The 23,605-nt window shown below is 41.4% G+C and overlaps 1 protein-coding gene across 1 annotated transcript; it reads right to left on the bottom strand.

Annotated features, from left to right (window-relative positions):
• Positions 1–21,175: 21,175 nt before the first annotated feature.
• Positions 21,176–23,271, bottom strand: FIBIN (fin bud initiation factor homolog). Its single transcript, XM_006046945.4, has one exon. It carries the CDS (start codon positions 22,777–22,779, stop codon positions 22,144–22,146), a length of 636 nt encoding a protein of 211 aa, XP_006047007.1. The 5' UTR covers positions 22,780–23,271; the 3' UTR covers positions 21,176–22,143.
• Between the last annotated feature and the right edge of the window lie 334 nt (positions 23,272–23,605).

The raw sequence follows: 23,605 nt of genomic DNA on the forward strand, positions 1-23,605 counted from the left end.
TTGTGAAGAGTCAGATATGATTTAGCGACTAAACAACAACAACATAAGCAAATAGCCATATAAACAAAATTCATACAACCATGAGTAACTTAAAAGTACACTTATCACTGAACATTTGCCTTTATTTCCAGATATTCATTTTTATGATATACAGCAAAATAAACAAAAAAAGTTTATAAAAGCAGCTCTGACTATATGGATCCTTGTTTACACATTTTAGAATCTAGATTAAAATTTTTGAGAAAACATGGGTAAAGGGTTAGTCTTTTATTATTTTCTTCTATGAAGAATCTGTTGATCTGTTCTATGTATTAAGCATTACGTTGGTTTATCTCGTAGCTAAAGAAAGAAAGAAAGTGGAGTTGCTCAGTCGTGTTCGACTCTTTGCAACCCCATGGACTGTCACCTACCAGTCTCTTCCATCCATGGGATTTTCCAGGCAAGACTACTGGAGTGGGCTGCCATTTCCTTCTCCAGGAGATCTTCTCAACCCAGGGATTGAACTTAGGTCTCCTGCATTGCAGATAGGTGCTTTACCATCTGAGCCACCAGGGAAGCCTTGTAGCTAATGAGGTAGTTAAATATGAACAATTGAATACAAAGTTGAAATATTCAATGTGCTTGAGTTCGTTGTTTTGATAAATCTCATAGCTGGCCATGGAGTCATGTCAGAGAAACCTGACTGCTGGTGCTAAAGATTTCCTAGCCAGGATCTCAAACTCAAGATTTTTATTGAAAATATCCTCAAATGCAATAAAAAGGTAGCAAGGAGACCAGGCTCAGGAATGATGTAACATAATGTAACATGTAAAATAATATAGTATAATACAATATGTTAAACATTATATACTGTGTATATATATATATTATATAAAATGCATATATAATACATGTATCAATCCAGAGGTCTAAAAACACAGGATGGTTGAACCATTTAGCAAATGTCCCCAGCCGGAAATAACATGCTATATGCTGGTAATATAGTAGATACTGCCACTCTATCTTCCCCTGTGATAAGAATGATTGCTCCTTAAAGTCCCCAAAGCATCTGATTTGTTGAGATTTGGTCACAGAGCAATCCTAGCTGAGTCAGAGTCTGGGCTAGAATTAGAGGTGGGCACTTGCAAGCCAGGAATTACCCTTCCACCAACTTCAAAAACAATGGAGGAAGGTGATTTCCCTGAAAGAAATTGGGTACTAATTAGAAAAGGGATGACTAGGAACCCTTGCCTGGAATATCCCATGGATGGAGGAGCCTGGTTGGCTGCAGTCCATGGGGTCACTAAGAGTCGGATACGACTGAGCGACTTCACTTTCACTTTTCACTTTCATGCATTGGAGAAGGAAATGGCAACCCACTCCAGTGTTCTTGCCTGGAGAATCCCAGGGACAGGGGAGCCTGGTGGGCTGCCGTCTATGGGGTCGCACAGAGTTGGACACGACTGAAGTGACTTAGCAGCAGCAGCAGGAACTTCCTAGTGCAAGCAAGGTGGGCATTTTCATGTTGCATAGAGGATGAGGAGCAGGAAGGGACCATCAAATTTGGAGGTGAATTAGATCATTATTGTTGCTGATAGATGGGGCAACAAGGAAGTGCCCTCAAAAAGCACACAGAAAATGAAATAATATGGCCACATGAGGATTAAACTATAACACGAACACTTGAGGTTTGATTCGTCAGGGATAGACAAAGCTACATAAAGGAGAAAGAGTGCCTTTCAGGCTGGTAAGACAGGACTGAAACCTGATTGAAGGCATTACCTTATCTAAGAAAAGAATGTGTCATTCAGAAGAGATGTTGCCCAGCAGAGAGAAGCAGAGAGACACAAGCCAGAGGAGGGAGTGCTCTGATTAGATGGTATAAACATCCATTTCTCACTGGCAGATGCGTTCTTATCCTGGAAGCAGACACACTGGTGTCATTATACATTCCAATCACCAAAGCTGACTACAACATACCCAGTGCTTTGCTGATCAACGATACTTCCTGATAAATTCTACAGGGAAAGAATGTGCAATAGGAAGAGACTGTCCCAAAGTTCTATTTCTTTTTTTTTTTTTTTTTAAAGAAAGAAAAAAAAAATAGAGTGTTTGGTTGCATTGGGTCTTAGTTGCAGCTTGGGCTTCTCTCTAGTTGTGGCATGTGGGCTACAAAGCGTGTGTGGGCTCGGCAGTCATGGTGTATGGGCTTTAGTTACCCTGTGGTTTGTGGGAACCTAATTTCCCAACCAGGGATGGAACCTGCATCTCCTGCATTGCAAGGCAGATTCTTAGACACGGGGCTACCAGGGATATCTTCCCAAACCAAACTTTAAACAAAGATCAAACAGTGATATAAAGAATAATTTAAAAATAGAAACTCAAGATGCATACCTATAAATGTAAATATAGATGCAGATATGCATGTGGGTTTCCCTGGTAGCTCAGCTGGTAAAGAATCCACCTGCAATGCAGGATACCCTGGTTCGATTCCAGGGTTGGGAAGATCCCCTGGAGAAGGGATAGGCTACCCACTCCAGTATTCATGGGCTTCCCAGCAGCTCAGATGGTAAAGAATCTGCTTGCAAAGAGGAAGACCTGGGTTTGATCCCTGGGTTGGAAAGATCCCCTGGAGGAGGACATGGCAACCTCTCTCCAGTATTCTTGCCTGGAGAATCCCCATGGATAGAGGAGCCTGGCGAGCTATAGCCCATGGGTTTGCAAAGAGTCAGACAAAACTGAGTGACTAAGCACATGCATGCGTATATGTGTGTGTATAAAATTAACATTTATAAAATGTGTTTAAGGAAGAAAGTAGAATTATTTAATTCTATCACACATTCTATATATATTTCACATGCATAGCAAAATTGACACCAACTCCATTATTTCCTGTCTTCATTTTTTCTTTTTCTCTTTCTGATTTTCCTTATCTTCATGTTTTGGCTTTGAAGGAAAGTTCAGCTGTTTACCTTCACCACCTCACTCACAGCCCTGAAACCATGTCTACTGCACTCTCACTTTTGGTTCATGCAGCTCCAGAGCTCTTCTGATTTCTCCTTTTCCAGCAAGAAAACATTTTTCTCAAGAAGAAGGAGAAGGATCCTTCCATGTTTCTCCCCCACTGAATCTATTCTTTAAGAACTCATCTCTTTCTTTTTTCCCATAAAGATTCCCAAATGGACTCTGTGCTTAGGAAACAAAAAACACTCCTCAAAGTCTCCTCACTTTTAGAAAGAACTATTTCCTCAAATTGAGTAAGCAGAATTTTCCCTTTAATTTACAATTCTAGCAGAGTAGCAGAGCAAATTCCACATCTTTTTTAAAACAGTTTTGTAAAATTAATTTTTTTTATAATTCAGGAGATTACTTATGTATTTAATAGCTGGATCCTCAGAAGGTTGCTCTAAAAATATTTTGAAAAAGTTTTTATGGCCTGCCACCATGGGAAGTTTAAAGTGATAATGACACTTATAATGATTAACTGGACAGTAACTAGAAAGAAAATAGCCCCTCTCCCTACTCTCCTTCTGGACAAACCATGTGAAGATTTTATCAAAATAAGTCTTCTCATTCCTGATGTCCCTCTCCAGGTCTTATTACAGTTATAGCAACATCTACTTCTATTATCTATCATAGTTACAACTGTCTATCTATTGACTTAATCAGCAGTGTTTGCTGACCTTCTGCTCGGTCAGGCATTGTTTTAGGCACAGAGTCTACAGCAGAAAACAGCGTAGACAAGGTCCCTGCTATCACAGTTTTCTCCTGTTGGGGGAGACAGACAACAAAAAAGATAAATGAAATAATTTTAGTGATAAGAGCTATAAAGAAAATAGAAAATACAACAGGGAAATGTGATAGAAAAAGAATGTGGTAGAGTCCTATCTTAGATATGATGTGTTTAAGTTAGCTATTGCTGTGTAACAAGTGATCTCCATGCTTACTGGCTTAAAAATAACCACAGTTTAAATTTTTCACAATTCTTTGGGTTGACTGGGTTAAGCTGAATGATTTTTCTGTTCCATGTTCTATGATGAGATCATTCGCACAACTGCATTCAGTTGGGAGCTCAGATGGCCCCGTCATGTTCGTTATGGCTTCTCACCTTCCCTGGTCTCTCTACACTTGGGCTCCTTCATGCAACTGTCTAACCCAACCTTAGTTGCTGGCTTCCAGGGTACAAGGATGGAAGCTGCTCTTGGCCTTTTAAACTGTGGACCCAGAACTAGCACAGTGTCACGTGCACCACATTCTATTGATCAAAGCAAGTCCCCCAGCCATCCAGACTCAAAGGGAGGAATATAAGATGCCACCTTCTGATGAAGGAAGCAGTAAAGTGTACATGATCCGTCGCCTTTCATGTCTGACTCTTTGTGACCCCATGGACTGTAGCCCACCAGGCTATTCTGTACATGGGATTCTCCAGGCAAGAAAACTGGAGTGGGTTGCCATGAGTAGATGCATTCACTTGAGTTTGTGAGCAGACAATAACTTGTGTATGAAGAAAAAAGAGCCCCATTTTCCAGGCAGATATCTAATGTTTAATCTAATGATTCAATGGATTACACAAACTTCCCAGGGGTATAAGGTAACTTCGAGAGGATATTTGGGTATAAGCAATCATACGGCAACATAAATGAAGATTCTGCATCAGTTCTTCATTTTCAACTCTAGAGCTCCTCTTTCTTGTAAGTAAAGGTCTTTCAGGTTGAAGATTCATACCTACAATTCTTTATTTTAGGACAAGTTGATTCTACCCTGCCATCAGTTAGGTTTACAATGATGACTAGCCAACATCCAACAATGATTATGTGTCCTCCATGTCAAAACCACCAAGTGAAAAACGAAAGTGCCAATCAACCAGATGTTTCATCTACACCATACCAAGCTATTACTTAGAAAAATCAACATCCCTCATTCCCTTTAATTGTCTTGCCAGAGTATAGGGGAGGCCTCATCAATGTAAAGGCCAGAAGTCCAGTCTTTTTGTCCAGCCCAGCCAAGGAGATAAGATTAGCCTGTTGATAGATGCTTTCAGTCTTCAGCCAGATGCTGGGGCATTGTAACCGTGATACTATATAAAATATGTGAATTCACATCAGGCATCCTGAAACTCTCTAAGTATCACTGTGCTCTAATACATCAGACTGCTGCTGCTACTGCTGCTAAGTCACTTCTGTCATGTCCGACAGAACAGCCCACCAGGCTCCCCCGTCCCTGGGATTCTCCAGGCAAGAACACTGGAGTGGGTTGCCATTTCCTTCTCCAATGCATGAAAGTGAAAAGTGAAAGTGAAGTCGCTCAGTCGTATCCGACTCTTAGCGACCCCATGGACTGCAGCCTACCAGGCTCCTCCATCCATGGGATTTTCCAGGCAAGAGTACTGGAGTGGGGTGCCATTACCTTCTCCGAATACATCAGACATACCTTCCTAATACAAACCTTTAAAAAAAATTTGTATTTTCTTCTTGCTTTGAATTCTATAATACACCAATTACGTCTGGGAAGAATTTTAATTTGATATTCAGGATCCTCAGTCTAACTACCATTTCTCTCTTGTCCTCCTGCCCCCCTTATGTCTTACATTTATAGACCAGGGTTTCTCCACCTTGGCACTACTGGCATTGTGGGCCAGAGGACTCTGTCGTGGTGGTCATCCTGTGCACTATAGGATGCTGATCAGCATCCCTGGCCTCTATGCCTTTCCTTTAATGTCAGGCTCTATCCCCCAATGCATGTGGTTCTTCCTCCTTCATAACCTGTTTGTTGGGAAGTGGAGTGGATCATGTGTCAGTGCAGTTTTTTCCTTTTTACCAGGAGCCAGGAGGGAGAGAGGAGGAAAGAAGAGGCTAAACATGTAAGGGATAGGAGAATGAGTGTGGACTGTGGGTGTTAATCATTCCGATCCCATTGTATTGAGGGGACAAAGACTGCTTGCTCTTTGTTCTTTTGTGCATACATGCTAAGTCACTTCACTTGTGTCTGACTTTTTGAGACCCTATGGACTGCAGATTGCCAGGCTCCTCTGTCCATGGAATTCTCCAGGCAAGGATACTAGAGTGGGTTGCCACTTCCTAACCCAGGGATCAAACTCGTGTCTCCTGCATTAGCAGGCAGATTCTCCAGGCAAGAATACTGGTGTGGGTTACCACACTCTCCTCCAGGGATCTTTCCAACCCAGGAATGGAATCTGGATCTCCTACACTGGCAGGTGGATTCTTTACCAGTAGCACCCCCTGGGAAGTCCCTTTGTGCTTTTACATCTAATGCAATAGTGTAACATACATGCCACATCTTCTACCAACCCTGAGGTGCTTTCATATTCAGTAGTCTCTGACTCTTTGTGACCCCATGGACAGTAACCTGCCAGTCTCCTCTGTCCATGGAATTCTCCAGGCAGGAATACTGGAGTGGGTTGCCACTTCCTACTCCAAGGGCTCTTCCTAACCCAGGGATCAAACTCATGTCTCCTGCATAAGCAGGAGGATTCTTTACCACTAAGCCACTTGGAAATCCCATATACCAAATTAGAGTCTCTTATTTGATCCTCTTCAATATCCTAGGAGATAAGGACCATAGTATCCATGTATAGAGAAGAAAACAGGCCCAGGAATTTAATCATTTGCCACAGACAGCCCGGGTGATAAAGGAAGAGCTACGACTCAACTCAAAGCAGTCTGTGTCTAAAGAGCCTCTCCTTAACACTCTGTTGAAGTTTGTGTGATTTAAAAGATATTATCTTTAAGATGGTTTGCTTTGGTTTCATTTTCCTATTATTAAGAGATGGATCACATGGGAGAAAAAGCCAGTTGAATTCCCATCTTCCCTGTGTATTTCAATTCCAGGGCTTTCATTTGCCTTAATGGCTTTCTCAGGTCCTTCTCTTGAGAGTGAGACCTTCCAGGCCTGAGCTCAGCCCAAACATAGAACTTTGGGAAAGGATTTAGGAAAGTCTGGTCAGCTGTTTCCGTAGGTGGAGAGGGGCTGGGGAGGGATAAGATAGAAAGTTCCTTCTCTTCCATGCCCCAAATATCTTAGTGTTAGAACTTTCAAATTAGCATATGGTCACACTTTTATGGGAAAGTCCAGAATTAGTTAAAAAGACTTGAATCCTCATCCTCTTCTTGAGCAAAGCCATGAGCATGAAGTACCCTGCTTATCACATAGTTGGTGAACTAGTGACAGATAAGCTGAAGATGTTTTGCACGGAAAGCTCATCAGCCATAGTCACTTTGGGGTAATCATTGGGCTTCTCCTCTTCATTCTTCCTTCGACCTTCTCCTAAACAGAGTCTTCTCCAAATTTGCAATTCTTTTCTATACAGCTCCCTTATTCATGATGAATTTATGCAAAGATCCAACCCAGGGTTTGTTCATTCATTCATTCAGATATAATTGTTGAATTCCTATGAAGTACTAGATATAGTACTTGTAATTTTATGTGTGTTATTTTATGCATGTTATTCATGAATAAATGAAATATCATCATCACTGATGCATGTAAAAGGAACCCAAGCTATGGTCAGGATAAGTAATCTGTCTTTAGACATTTGTGTTGTGAGTGCAGAACTGAGATTCAAGCTAGAGGTTTGTCAGTTTGCAAAGCCCATGATTTTAACCACTGTGAATAGCTGCTTCCTGGTAATAAGATAAAGTGAGGAGACCCTGGTTCTCATATTACAGAAGGAGGGGTTGGAGGAATTGGGTCTATGGAGCCTGACCAAAGGAGCTGCCAGGTCTTTGATTAACTTGAAGTAGAAAAGGGATAAATGAGGCTGTGAGTCTCTGAGTGGTAAAAACCCCACTGGGAGAGATTTCAGTTCAAAATACGGAAGGACTTTCTAAGAGTTGGAACTCTCTGACAATTGCATGCATTCCTCCAGAGACAAGGGAGCACCCTATAATTCAAGCAGTGCAAGTCAGGGCTGGGCTGTCAGATTAAGGCAGCTGAGGACTGACCAGGTGAGCGGGATGAACTCGGCCTCCCTGGATCATGATTCTGTGATGTCCTGGCCTTGATACCTTGAGCTTATGTGACCCAGAATAAATTTCTTCACTTGTTTATGCTTCAGATTCTCCATTTGTGAAGATTGTTTCTATCTCTGATATTCTCAGATTATGTAGCTCTCAGACCAAAACTATGATAGGGATGTAAATACAAGTACAGTTTTATTACTATTTTAGCCTGACAGAGGTTAACATAATGTTGAAATCTGGGGTTTCATAATCAGGTTGGTTGGCTCAGTCCTGAAAGCTTGAGCCTGAAGTCAAGGTCTTCTTCTGCCAATCTTCTCTAACATTTCTTTCTCACTTAAATCTAAAGTTTGTTGTATGTAGCTCAGTGTATATGCAGATGACACCACCCTTATGGCAGAAAGTGAAGAGGAACTCAAAAGCCTCTTGATGAAAGTGAAAGAGGAGAGTGAAAAAGTTGGCTTAAAGCTCAACATTCAGAAAATGAAGATCATGGCATCCGGTCCCATCAGTTCATGGGAAATAGATGGGGAAACAGTGGAAACAGTGTCAGACTTTATTTTCTTGGGCTCCAAAATCACTGCAGATGGTGATTGCAGCCATGAAATTAAAAGACGCTTACTCCTTGGAAGGAAAGTTATGACCAACCTAGATAGCATATTCAAAAGCAGAGACACTACTTGGCCAACAAAAGTCCGTCTAGTCAAGGCTATGGTTTTTCCTGTGGTCATGTATGGGTGTGAGAGTTGGACTGTGAAGAAGGCTGAGCGCCGAAGAATTGATGCTTTTGAAGTGTGGTGTTGGAGAAGACTCTTGAGAGTCCCTTGGACTGCAAGGAGATCCAACCAGTCCATTCTGAAGGAGATCAGCCCTGGGATTTCTTTGGAGAGAATGATGCTAAAGCTGAAGCTCCAGTACTTTGGCCACCTCATGCGAAGAGTTGACTCATTGGAAAAGACTCTGATGCTGGGAGGGATTGGGGGTGGGAGGAGAAGGGGACGACAGAGGATGAGATGGCTGGATGGCATCACTGACTCGATGGACATGAGTTTGGGTGAACTCCGGGAGTTGGTGATGGACAGGGAGGCCTGGTGTGCTGCGATTCATGGGGTCACGAGGAGTCGGACATGACTGAGCGACTGAATTGAACTGAACTGTATCACTGAGGAAGAACTGTCTCCAAATACTCCTGAACTCTTGATTTAAAGACTGCCTGATCCCTTCACAGTTAGCACTTCTGTAGAGGGTAGGATGGGCCAGATCAGGAGAGGCTGGTAGCCAGAGAGAGGACTCTGGCAAAAGTGCAGATCAGGGAGGAGGCCAGAAGAAGGGTTGGCATAGGCATCTGGTGATACTCTAGAAAGGTCATGGAACAGTTTACAGGCAAGACTTGTGAAGGACTGTTGCAAAGTTTACCTGTGTTAAATAAATGTGATACACTCAAAATAGTGTGCTAGGTATATAATAAGTGTAAAAACATTGTCTATTGCTTTATTTCTATTATTATCATTATTATTACAACTATTATGCTCTAAATCTAGTAAAACAATCGCACATAGTAGGTATTCAACAAATGTTTGTTGAATGACAGAAAAATGAGTGAATAAGCCCTTTGAAAAATAGTGAATGGTAAGCAAAGTGGTGGCTTCATGTTTTGGTTATGGTCGTATTTTTACAGAGGAAATGGGAGAACCCTGCAAAGCCAAATATCCTGTTAATATTATGTCATGATTGTGAACTGTCAGCTCAGATTTTTCACTGTGATTCTTTTTATGGCAAAACTCTTGGAAATTAGAGAGGCTACGGAAAATGTGATTATGGGATAAGTATTTATCATTAGTATGGCCTTTGCCAATTTCTAGGCCTGAATGAGTTTTTGTTTGAGCCAAACAGTTAAAAATTGTTCTATTTCCGAAGTTTCCCAAGTGAACACAATGCCTCTAATTAGAAACAAAATGCTGCTTATTTATTTCTTATATTCATTGCTAAGTATATGCACAGATTAGTGTTCACTGGGCCAAACTATCTGCTTTTACACTGAACAGGGTGAAGATCCAAGTCTTCTCTGAACGTGTGCTGCAAGGATCACCACGCCCTCTCCTGAATCTTGTGCGTCTGAGCCAGCGCCTCTTCCTTTGCAGTCCAGGTAGAGACTGCACAGGGGAGAAGCAGGCAAGGTAGAGAACTACTCAGTGCAGAAATTTACACTTCAGGAGGTCTATCAAACTACATGCAAATGTCTCCAAGTCCTCTTAGTGAAGCCCGCATATGTCTGAGCTGACACAAGGTTTGGATCCAATCTACCATCCCTGGCAAACTCATGACTTGGAGACATTAGAGCACTGCCAGGCAGTCAAGTTCAGGAAATCATACAGCCGGAGCATGGGGTTACATAAAGAAGAGCATACTGTCACCCTAATCCTTTCCATAGTGAGATCACCACAAATGAGTTCTGGCCTTAGTCTTATATGTCTGAAAACTGGACTTTTCAGGGTACCCAGGACCAAATATGTAGGTAGTGCTCAATAAATGGGCTTCTCAGGTAGCTCAGTGGTAAAGAATCTACCTGCCATGGCAGGAGGCAAAAGAGATGTGGGTTCAACCCCTCTGTTAGGAAGATCCCCTGGAGGAGAAAATGGCAAACTACTCTAGTATTTTTTGCCTGGAAAATGCCATGGACATAGGAACCTGGTGGGCTACAGTCCATGGGGTTGCAAAGAGTTGGACACAACTGAGCGACTGAGAGTGCACATTCAATAAATATTAGGAATTACTATTCTTATTCTCTCTCACTTCGTAGCCCTGTTGCCAAGCTTTGAGAGCTCTTTTACCGTAGCTGCCCATGTATCGCAATCCCTGAGTTTCTTTCATGTGCATCACCCCCACACTCAAGGCAGAAAGCAAAAGCACTGTTAACGTTTGAAAAGGAAGGGTAAGCAAGTTACTAACTGTTATTTCCTGTTGTAGCTTTCATTCTCTCGGCCCAAATGAGGAGTGTTTGTGAAATAAACACATATGTGCATAGGAATTTCTCTTATATGAATGAAAACAAACATGGGTATGGCTTCTGAGACGCCTAGAATGGGGAGGTCAGTACGTATGACACACACATACAACATCTAAGGCTTATTTGAAATACATCTTTTTCATTTTAACCTAAGAATACACAAGGTGTCCCTTTTTTTTTTATTGGAGTATAGTTGCTTTACAATGTTGTGTTAATTTCTGCTGTACAGCAAAGTAAATCAGCTATCAGGTCAGTTCAGTAGCTCAGTCATGTCAAACTCTCTGTGACCCCATGGACTGCAGCACACCAGGCTTCCCTGTCCATCACCAACTCCTGGAGCCTACTCAAACTCCTGTCCACTGCATTGGTGATGTCATCCAGCCATCTCGTTCTCTGTCATCCCCTTCTCCTCCCACCTTCAATCTTTCCCAGCATCAGGATCTTTTCCAATGAGTCGGTTCTTCGAATCAGGTGGCTGAAGTATTGGAGTTTCAGCTTCAGCATCAGTCCTTCCAATGAATATTCAGGACTGATTTCCTTTAGGATTGACTGGTTTGATCTCCTTGAAGTTCAAAGGACTCTCAAGAGTCTTCTCCAACACCACAGTTCAAAAGCATCAATTCTTCAGCACCAAGCTTTCTTTATAGTCCAACTCTCATATCCATACATGACTACTGGAAAAACCATAGGTTTGACTAGCTGGACTTTTGCTGGCAAAGTAATGTCTCTGCTCTTTACTGTGCTGTCTAGGTTGGTCATAGTATTTCTTCCAAGGAGCAAGTCTCTTTTAATTTGATGGCTGCAATCACCATCTGCAGTGATTTTGGAGCCCCCCAAAATAAAGCCTCTCAGTGTTTCCATTTTTTCCCCATCTATTTGCCATGAAGTGATGGGACCAGATGCCATGATCTTAGTTTTCTGAATGTTAAGTTTTAAGCCAACTTTTTCCTCTCCTCTTTCACTTTCATCAAGAGGCTCTATTTTTTCTTTGCTTTCTGCCATCAGGGTGGTGTCATCTGTGCATCTGAGGTTATTGATATTTCTCCCAGCAATCTTGATTCCAGCCTGTGCTTCATCCAGCCTGGAATTTCGCATGATGTACTCTGCATATAAGTTAAATAAGCAGGGTGACAATATACAGCCTTGCCATACTCCTTTCCTGATTTGGATCCAGTCTGTTGTTCTATGTCCAGTTCTAACTGTTGCTTCCTGACCTGCATACAGATTTCTCAGGAGACAGGTCAGGTGGCCTGGTATTCCCATCTCTTGAAGAATTTTCCACAGTTTATTGTGATCCACACAGTCAAAGGCTTTGGCATAGTCAATAAAGCAGATGTTTTTCTGGAACTCTCTTGCTTTTTTAATGATCCAGCAGATGTTGGCAATTTGATCTCTGGTTCCTCTGCCTTTTCTAAATCCAGCTTGAACATCCTAAAAGATGACGCTGTGAAAGTGCTGCACTCAATATGCCAGCAAATCTGGAAAACTCAACAGTGGCCACAGGACTGGAAAAGGTCAGTTTTCATTCCAGTCCCAAAGAAAGGCAATGCCAAAGAATGTTCAAACTACTGCACAACTGCACTCATCTCACACGCTAGCGAAGTAATGCTCAAAATTCTCCAAGCCAGGTTTCAACAGTACTTTAATTGGCCATACGTATACATACATTGCCTCTCTTTTGTATTGCCTTCCCATTTAGGTCACCACAGAGCATTGAGTTCCCCCATACCACAGAGTAGAGTTCACTGTACTATATAGCCAGTTCTCATTAGTTATCTATTTTACATATAATAGTGTATATATGCCAATCCCAATATCTCAATTCATTCATCAACAGATGAATGGATAAAGAAGATGTAGGGACTTCCTGATAGCTCAGTTGGTAAATAAACCACCTGCAATGCAGGAGACCCTGGTTCAATTCCTGGGTTGGAAAGATCCACTGGACAAGGGATAGGCTACCCACTCCAGTATTCTTGGGCTTCCCTGGTGGCTCAGCTGCAAAAGAATCCTCCTGAAATGTGGGAGACCTGAGTTCAATCCCTGGATTGGAGAGATCCCCTGGAGAAGGGAACAGCTACCCACTCCAGTATTCTGGCTTGGAGAATTCCATGGACTATACAGTCCATGGGATTACAAAGAGTCGTACAACTGAGTGACTTTCACTCAGACTCAGATTCAGTGCATATATACAATGGAATATTACTCGGCCATAAAAAGGAATGAAATTGTACCATTTGCAGAGATGTGGATGGATCTAGAGACTGTCATACAGAGTGAAGTCAGAAAGAGAAAAGTAAATATTGCATATTAATGCATATATGTGGAATCTAGAAAAATGCTATACATGAACCTATTTGTAAAGGTATCCCTTTTAAAGGGGGATCTTTCATGAGCTTCTCATGGCAAGACTTACTTTTGCTCATATTATAGTAAGTCTTCTCCATACATTGGTTTATCAAATCCAAGAAGCCTGCAAACTACATGCCACAATTCCCACTGTACAGCAGAGGAAATTGAGGCTCCTAGAAGTTAAATGTTTTGCTTATGTTCTACAGCTACTAAATTGCAGAGTCATGATGTGAATCAGAATTCTGCCTCTACTTCCCATGCTCCTAATAACAAAAGGAGAGAGAGAGATGGAGAGCAAAGGAAGCAACAGGAACGAGCTTGGCTAAAGCCAGGGGGAGGGGAAACCAGGGCAGCAGATAACTGACACTTGAAGGGTAAGCAAAAATATACCTCAGAGCAGAGCGAGCCCACTAGGTTTTCTGCCCTTTATAATTTCATCTGTAGTGGAATCATGTGGAAAATGTTAGTGGTTGACTCAGTGGGACTGCCAGCAAAGGATACATTTTGAAAGTTGTGCAGAGAACCCGCATTTAGGGCTGAGCAAAGATCAAAGCAAAAAAAAAAAAAAAAGATGCTCAGGAAACACATTTCCTTAACTCCTGCAGGAGGAAACTTTTCACAACTGGAAAACGCAAGCCATCCCTGCCAGCCCCAAAGCATGGAGGCTTTACCTCATTAATCACAGCTGTCAGGTTCCACTCTGTAAACAGCAAGCTATTGATATATAAAATGTCTTGTTTTTTGTGGAAAAGAAAAAAAGAAGATGGTCAAATGTACAAGCCATCCAAGTAAATGCTGTTAAAGTCAAAATAGGATGCTCTGTGCCCTTATCAAATACAAGGCAATGCAATATTCTGAGGTCATCCAAAAGCCTCAAGAGAAAAGAATCAGAGGAAGGCAGTGCTAAAATCAAGCTCAAAGTGGGAGGGAGAGAAAAAATGGAGTCAAGAGCCGGGAAATAGGACCAATGCTGAAGAAGTTCGCAAATAATGACACACATTCTTATGGGACAAAAACAATAATGAGACATATTGGGAGAATCAAGGTCAGTTCCTGCCATTTTTACCAAAACCACCTTGGACCAAGCTTTCTTCATCTGCCATCAGCATGACCTTGTAGCAACCAAGTGGCTTTCCTGCTTCCATTCTTACTGCCCTGTATATAATATCCCAACGCGGTCTTTTTTGTGTAAATCAGATCATATCATTCTTCCCCTTAGACTTCCAAGTTCCAACTCTTTGTGACCCATGGACTGTACAGTCCATGGGATTCTCCAGGCCAGAATACTAGAGTGGGTAGCCTTTGCCTATTCCAGGGGATCTTCCCAACCCAGGGATCAAACTGGGCATCAAACTTCCCAACTTAGGCATTGCACACGGATTCTTTAGCAGCTGAGCCACAAGAGAAGCACAATTGAAATTTGAATACTATTTAAATGGAAATTTGATAATTGAAATGAATTATACCCAATATTATTAATATTTCAATAGTATATATATATTATTAATTATTAATTAATAGTATTAATTAATACCTAAATATATCCTCTCCTTAGACTTCCAGTGCATTAAAATTATAATAATACTCAAACTTCCTAAGATAACCATTTAGTTCTTATATTACATAGCCTCAGTTCTCATCTCTGACCCAGTTTTTAATTTCCTCTGCTTTGCTCTGCTATAATTCCACTGGCTTCCTCCCTCCCCCTCCATCTTCTCAAATTTATAAAATTATCTCTGCTTGAAGGGTTTTGTAGGAATACTCTTTCCTGTAATATTTACATTCTTGGCCTTCTACTCAAAATCTAAGGCTCAGTTCAAATAACCTCTACTTACTCAGATCTTCCTTAGTCATCTTAACTAAAGTACTACATACAGTTCACTGTTTAACATTTATATGTATATATTGCATATATATGTATTTATTTTATTTATACATATATTTGCATTTAGTTTATTTATCTCTTCCCTCAACAAAGAGGTCCTAATGAAGTCATTATATTTGCATATGTAAATATAAGATCAAGAAGGGCACAGATTTTATCTGATTGCTGTATCCTCAATAGCACCAAATACATTGTAGGCATCCAATAAATGTATTTTGAGTGAATGAATAGATGAGTGAAAGGCAGTCCTGCAGGCTAAGTGGTGCCTGGATCAGGAGTTTTTATATCTGGATTCATCCTGACTGCATAACATTTCTGGCTATGAATACTGGGCTACCATTTCCAAATGCTGAACCACCATAACTTCTCCGGGGCAATTCAGCATCTATAACTTGGGTTAAGAGAGAATGTGCTAATACTTGTGAAAGTGCTTGGAAAACATCCTATTTAGCAAGAAGTAGGTGTTCTTAGGTAGAGAATCACAGGTGACACAAGTGTAAGGAGATACTTTGGTGTTGTTCAGTCACTAAATCGTGTCTGACTCTTTTGTGACCCCCATGGACTGTAGCCCGCCAGGCTCCTCTGTTCAAGGGACTTCCCAGGCAAGAATAATGGAGTGGGTTGCCATTTCCTTCTTCAGGGGTTCTTCCCCTTCTCCAATCTCTTCCCAGGGATTGAACCCACATCTCCTGCAATAGTAGGCGGATTCTTTACCAATGAGCCTCCTGGGAAGCCCCAGGGAGATACTTGGCCCAGCATAAAATCAAGCAGAGAAAGAAGTTTTTTGAGAAAATTGGGTTTGCCTTTTTCAATTAAGGAAATCATAAAAGGAAAATGTTCATTTCACAGACCACATGTCATAGATCCTGGAAGAGGCTGAGAGTTAAGAAGTCATGTGTCCAGTCTCCTGCCTCCAGAAAGGAAAAGCCTCATTAGTGGTTAGGATGGCAGCAGAGGAGTCGGATTGCCTGCGTTTGAATCTTGACTCCACTCCTGTCTAGCTGTAAGACCTTAACCTCTTGGTGCCTCAGTGTCGTTATCCAGAAAGTTCAGAAACTATAACATTCACCTGAAATGTTATATAAAATAATGCATGGAAAACACTTTGAGCTGTGCCTGTTCAATTATCTTCATTTTGCAAACAAAGAGACTGAATTTCAGGACATTTAAGGGACTTCTTCAAAGGTACACAACTAACACACAATGGGGCTGGACGTGAGTCCAAAACTTCTACCTCCCAAGTACTGTGGACAGATTGAAATATTTTAAAAGCATTTATGCAATTGAGCATATTTAACACCTGAACTAGACATTGGCCACAAAGTAATGTATTATTATGATATCATTTTTTTCTAAAACTATACCTAGATAGATGTGAAAAATACTAAAAGAATGCAAACCAAAATGCAAATATTGGGTGTATGGAAGGGGGAGTTTGAGAATTATAAACAATCCTATTTTCTTTGTGTTTGCTGTTTGCCCTGCTATTAGAATGCAGCAGGTATGGCCTATATAACTAGAAAAAAAGTTATTTAAAAAGCAAAGCAATAATAATAATAGCATAAATTATTAAATAAAATTAACAAAGTAAGTTAAATAAAATTAATTTAAATTAAATCAAATTAAATAAAAATAGCATATCTCTTGAATGTGTGATTATATAAAATTCTTATCTTATTTACACTGTTTTACATTTTCCAGACTATTCTAGTTTAGACTTTCATTGAGCTTTCACAGAACCTTGTACATATGCCAATGCCCTGTGTGCCACACTCAAATTCTCTTTTAGGTGTCAGTTTCCTTAAATGTATATATACAAGTTGTCCACCTTTATCTGCAGTTGATTGGTTTCCAGGGCCCTTGTGGATACTCAAATCCAGGGGTATCCAAGTCTCTTATATATAATGGCTTATTATTTGCATATAGCCTATGCACATTCTCCCATATACTTTAAATCATCTCTAAATTATTTATAATGTCTGCATGTGTGCTCAGTCATGTCTGACTCTTTGCGGCCCTATTGACTGTAGCCTACCAGGCTCCTCTATCCATGGAATTTTCCTGGCAAGAATGCTGGAGTGGCCTGGGGATCTTCCTGACCCAGGAATTGAACTCATGTCTCTTGTGTCTCCTGCATTGGCAGGTGGATTCTTTACCAGTAGTGTTACTGGCAGGAAATGCAAGGGATGTGTGTTCCATCCCTGGGTCAGGAAGATCCCCTGGAGTAGGAAGTGGCAACACACTTCAGTATTATTTCCTGGAAAATTCCATGGACAGAAGAGCCTGGCGGGCTACGGTCCATGGGGTTGCAAAGAGTCGGACATGACTGAGCATACACTCACCTGCTATATTATTTATAATCTCTGCTACTGCTAAGTGACTTCAGTCGTGTCCAACTCTGTGCGACCCCATAGACGGCAGCCCACCAGGCTCCGCTGTCCCTGGGATTCTCCAGGCAAGAACACTGGAGTGGGTTGCCATTTCCTCTCTAATACAATGTAAATGCTATGGAAATAGTTGCCAGTGTATTACTTTTGCTTTTTCCTTCTTGGAACTTTTTGGAATTTTTTTTTTCATTTTGAATATTTTCACTCTGAGGTTGGTTGAATCCATGGATGTAGAACCCACAAACTCAGAAGGCTGAGTATACTATTTCTATCCTAGTTACCTCATATGGTTGCATTTTGACAATGTTTGATGAATAACATATCTTTGAGGATTCTGACTCTGGAAATAGTACTCCTAAGGACCACCCTGATTCCAAAATTACGAAGATGATTTGAAAAATCTCCTTCTCTATACTGGTGAATGATTGTTCCATATTTCTGTATTCTATTTCTTATTTTGTGTGTGTGTTTCCTTACATTAGCTTTATTTATTTTTTTTTTAACTTTACAATATTGTGTTGGTTTTGCCATACATCAACAAGACTTTATGTCTCCAGTTATTTTTCCTTTTATATTAAAACATTTATAAAGCACATTCAACATTCATATTTCACACTCAAGTATTCTTCTTTATCAAGAAGATTTTAATAACCATCCCCTGAAAAATATCCCAAGGAAATTCTAGCATACCCTTTGGGGACATTTCGTATCTTTAGTGGTTTTCATGGACACTTTTATTACTTGTTAAAATAGCTTATGATTGAAGTTTCAAGGCTTCTCTCAGAAACTTTTGAGTCTGTTTCCTTAGAAAAATTGTAAATGAGAGTTTAAAAGGCAATGAAAGTGCATAAACTATGGGAAAGCCTCTCCATGTGCCATGCATAGCACACCCACACCTGCCAGCTTCTCTGAGTGTGGTTTGGTTATTGCAGAGGCTAACACGACCTGGCGTCCTTTATTGGCAGACTCTATCTATGGAGCACCTCAAAGTAGGATAAGCTAGTGTCCACAAGGTCAAATTGGAAGTGTGAAGTTGAGTGGTATTGAACAATGCCTCAGAGAAGGTATCAATGAGAAATTCTGTTACCAGAGTCAGCTTCTGACTGACAGAACTTGGCATCTGAACTGCCTTAGGCTCTAGGCTGACTGACTTAGAGAGGACACCATATGGAATAGACAAATGGTGGCCCTGGTGGACTCTTGCCCTCCATATTCTTCTTTTATTTGATCATATATTCCACTAGATAATCATCAGCTTAAGAAGTGAGAACATAGTGAAGTAAATAAGACATCACAGTTTTAACTTTGGAAAAATTACCTAGGCTTTCTGGGCCTCAGTTATAATCATAATAATAAACAGTGTAATAGCAGCAACTAACATTTACTGAGGATTCACTCTGTGTCAGGTACTATTCTAAGCTCTTGGCATATATTAATTCCTTTCATATAATATTTTCCTCACACAGTTTGTTGTCAGAATTAAGGGAGTACCCAAGCAAAGTTCTTAGCACAGGCCCTAACCAATAATGCTAAAATGAGTTCTCCAAAAAAGCTAGCTATTTTGTTTAATGATAATAATAATAAATTCCTCCTACTCCAAATAAAACTCTAAGAGGTTTTTTAAGCTTTCAGTTAGATGGTGTCTCAACTCTTTGTAATATCTCAGTATTACAACCTAACTAGTGCCTGACACATATTGAGTGATCAACAAATATTTATTAAAGAAAGATTATCCTACATTGTATGAATGTTCTTATAAGTACATTCCTCAGGAAAGAAAGTACACAGTTTTATTCAGATTTTTAAGATATTTCATGATCTAAACAATAAGGCACCACTACTTAAAAAAAAAGAAAAAGAATTCTGTCACTGTGTAATAAAGTCTTAATAAGAATAACAAGGAAGCAGAGAGGGAAGATTTGTGTGGGGCTGGCTCCCTATCCTAATTTGGAAATTCTCTGTAATGCCAGCCTCTGTGTTGGTAGTCCAGGATGGCTTACTCTCCCCACCTGGAAATTTCTATTTGACCTCTGGGGTCATTTACATAAGACTCTGTGAGATTACTGGCTATATGTCTAGCCTTGAATGGATGAGTCAATGTTAAACAATTTAATTCTGGTTTTGTAGGAATCATAGAATGTCAGCACTGGAAAGAACTTCAGCCATCTTCTATTCTGAGGTTTTCAAATTTGTAGCAGATGCGTCACTACTTGCCTACTTGCACACATGCAAGACATCTCTAATTGGGGACAGCAATCTTTGCAACTGTGTTATTTAAATCCTTTTTAATATACTATTATTCTATGTAGCCATTAACAATTGGTTGAACTGTGTTATTTAAATCCTTTTTAATATACTATTATTCTATGTAGCCATTAACAGTTGGTTGAAATTAGCATCATGAGGAAAGCAGTTTTCCATCCATGTCATAACTCTAATATCCTCCTATTACAGCTGGGAAAACTGAGAAGATGACATTTAATACGTCTGGGGATTAAAGGTGATCACCCTGAAGTGAGTGATATGATGCTTTGAGATAGCAAGGGTTGTGACCATAAACTACAATCATTTGAGTACTGAATATAATCTCTTTTGCCTTTGCTGTTATCTTTTTTTCTCATCTTTCATAGAATAAAGACTAAAACTCTCTTAAAAAATCATTTACCTATTTCTCACATACCCTTGGTGGTTAAAAGCAGAGCCTTGGGTGATGAAAAGAAATAATAAATGATTGTATGAAGTATTGTTCCATATTTTGTTCATTTTTATTTTAAACAATGAAATAGTTATGCAAAGCCACAGGCCTCAGGTCACTCTATCTCATTTCTCAGCATCCTTGAAAAAAGCATTGTGGGAAAATCCCATACTTAAATCTAGGAGACTTGGAGCTGTTGGAACTAACCGAGGGTTGGTCACCTGAATCTCAGTTTCCCCGATTGTCATAGGAGGACATTGGACACTTCAGAGGAATAGAAAACTGGATTCCTCATGCATGGGAGAGAAAAGGCGACTTTTCATCCATGTTGAAAAGGAGATTATGAATACTTATTTCTTAGTGTGTGTGCGCCCATGTGTGTGTGTGTGTGTGTGTGTGTGTGTATCTGTGCAGATATGCACATATTTAAGGCGAGGATGAAGACTGGCTGGGGAATGATATGAAATAAAGTGCATTTCCACTTTTAAAATTATTAATGAAATAATGTAGACCTGTCTTTAAAATTATCAAACATTACTGTAGTTCCTACAACTTAGAATGGAGCTCTCTCCCTCTGCATTCCAAGGGCGTATAAGCTCTGAGCCTCACCATAAACTTTTTTTCAGTTGATTCTATGCAAAAACACTAGAGAAAATTGGAGTTTTAGGCAGACCAGCAGAGATCAAGTTTTGACACAGTCTAGATTTTTTGTTTCCTTTTGAGGATGGTAAGGGTGGCCAGGGAAGGGAGGATTGCTAAATATGCAGCGATCCTCTGCCTGCTTTATCATATACTCTAAGTAAACTGGCTTAAATCCCAGCCTTTCTTTCCTTTTGCATTGGCTCCTCTTTGGAATATGAAAGTTATGAATATAAATTAGAAAATAAGCAAGTATTATATGAGAACATATTTATTGGCTGAATAATAAAACTTAGTTAAGGAGTTATGAGAATTAGAATTCCCTCTACTCGAAGTACAAATTTTCAATAAGCAAACAGAAGCAAAACCCCCAAATTAGAAAAAATACACTGGTAACCTAAATCCCAGGCTTTTGAAGGTGTGTCAAGACGATCTACCTACTTCTTTGTAATGGACTGCCATGCTGATGAGACACGCATACAATGAGAGACATGGCAAATTGGCAGATCACAGGAGTTCATGACCACCGCAAAGGTTAGGCTTCTTACATGTGGCTCCTTTAACTTAAACACATACCCACAGAGGCACCACAGACATCTCCCTGCAAAAGATGATTTGCATATAGTTTCTAGCCAATAATCTTTTAAAAAACACCCCCAAAATCCAAAAGAAAAAAGAAGACAAAGAAAAACAAAACCGTGGAGACCATGGTTAATAAATAAGAAGGAAAAGGAGAAGAAACAAGCTTCCATCCTCTGGCAGGCATGCTGAGTAGCACCTCTGACCTCATCTGAAAAACAGGCAATGTTGACAGCTTTCAGAGCCCAGGAGAGAAGGCTGAAAGGAGCTGTGCACAAGCTCCCTGGGCATCTTCACTTAATCTCCAGGATGGGGAACTTTAATCAGTCCTTACTGCATAAACTGTGTCCTTTTAGATGTGGCTGAAACAGGTGCCTCTGCAGTCTATAAAGCCCTTCTAGGAAAGGCAGGAGGCATGGCTTTAAATTGTCCTTTCCAGGTGACAAATCAGTAACAATCACATAAATAGTGTACAAAACTAAAACCACTCAACTCTCACTTTTTTCCTTTTTCAGGAACATTCTCCGAGTGCAAATCAGGTTATAAAAAATAAGTATAAGGGGAAAGTTAGCCCTGTCTCTGTCCCCCATCCTCCACCAGGAGGACTGACTTGATGCCCTCTCCCGGGCAGTTGGCGCCTTCACCTACACTTTAAGATAATCGTTCTTCAGCCGACCTAGTCGGGTCCCATGGCTCCTGATGGTGAGGGCCAGCAGCTCATATTTGTCCCTGAGCCCCACGGAGATGTCCAGCGTTTCCTTCAGCAGGGACCTGGTGTGGACCAGCATCCCCAAGAAGTCCTCGTTGAGCCTGCTCTCTTGCCGGCTGTCTTGCTCCTGGCCCTGCTTAAACTTGCTTTCCAGCTCAGTGAGGGACTTGTCCGAATTGGAGTAGGCATCCCCGATCTGGTGGGACTCCCGCCGCAGGTACTTGCCATAGCTCTCCTCCCCGTCAAGGTCGTAGGAGATGCTCTTACTGATGCCCTCCAGCACGCGCCCCGCGTCCTCCACCTGGCGGCCCAACACGGTGAATTCCTCCCGCAGGGTGAGGCTTAGCAGAGTGCTGGCCGAGCTCCCCTCCCCCTGGGAGCAGCGCCTGTGGTCACTCACCCTGAAGAGCAGCTGGCACTTCTCGGGGTCGTCGTTCTCCTCGTAGTCCCCGTCCGGCACAAAGTAGTGGTGCAGGGTCCCATTGGACATCTCTGGGTAGAGAGGACCGTCGAAATAGCCCTGACACAGGTGGCAGAGAAAACTCATCCAGAGAAACTTCAGGAACACCATCCTGGATATTCAGGATGACCGGGGACCCCTGGAGAAGACTTTTCGCCCAGACGCAAGGAAGGGGAGGGGGTCCCCTTGGGAGTCAGTGCCTCCCTGCAACGGCGTCAGCCTCAGTCCCAGTCGCCTTGCTGCACCCTGACCCCCTCTCCCCAGCTGGCTTCATGTGGCTGCGCAGCAGAGCCTGGGTAGCAGACCCCGCAGCCAGCAGCCCAGGATGCACCCTCGCTCTGAGTTCCTGCGCTCGCTCTGGTGGTTGGAACTCAGCCGGCTGTTTCCTGGCGGGATGCCGGCACGATGGGGAACCCCTCCTCCAGGGTTCTGGCTGGATGCTGGCTGGCTCCGTTGCCCCACTCTGGCTCTCTGAGGTCCCTCTTGCTCCTTGGGAAATGGAGCCTGTAGCTGGAGAGAAAGGCTCTTGCCCTCTGATACTATTTCGACTCCTGGACTGGGTGGGAATGCGGAGATTTTCCTTTGGCTAATGATATCCTGAGGATCTTTCTGCTCTCAAATTACAGCTGGTTTCGTCACTTGGAAGCCAGGGAACAAGTTTGGAAAGAAACCTCTCACCAGGTCTCTGCTATTAAAGGTACAGGGTCTCTTTTTGCGGATTGGCAGGGAGACCCTGGAAAACAGTATTTAAACTGAAGAAACAAATGGGAAGAGGATTAACTGAATTCCCATAACAGAAAGGCTGTTTAACTATTAACTATTGGGAGGAAGGGTAATTACCCTGGAGAAATGCCCCGTCACAATTTTAAATAAGTGTCAGTTAGATTGGATTCTGTGAGTATGTCCTATTTTTATCACTAAAAAGTTTATGACTTTG

This window comes from Bubalus bubalis, chromosome 16, assembly GCF_019923935.1.
Source record: "Bubalus bubalis isolate 160015118507 breed Murrah chromosome 16, NDDB_SH_1, whole genome shotgun sequence".
NCBI lineage: Eukaryota > Metazoa > Chordata > Mammalia > Artiodactyla > Bovidae > Bubalus > Bubalus bubalis.

Bases quoted from the DNA above. Each gene is read 5' to 3' on its own strand.
- FIBIN (XM_006046945.4), bottom strand. From the start codon at position 22,779: ATGGTGTTCCTGAAGTTTCTCTGGATGAGTTTTCTCTGCCACCTGTGT.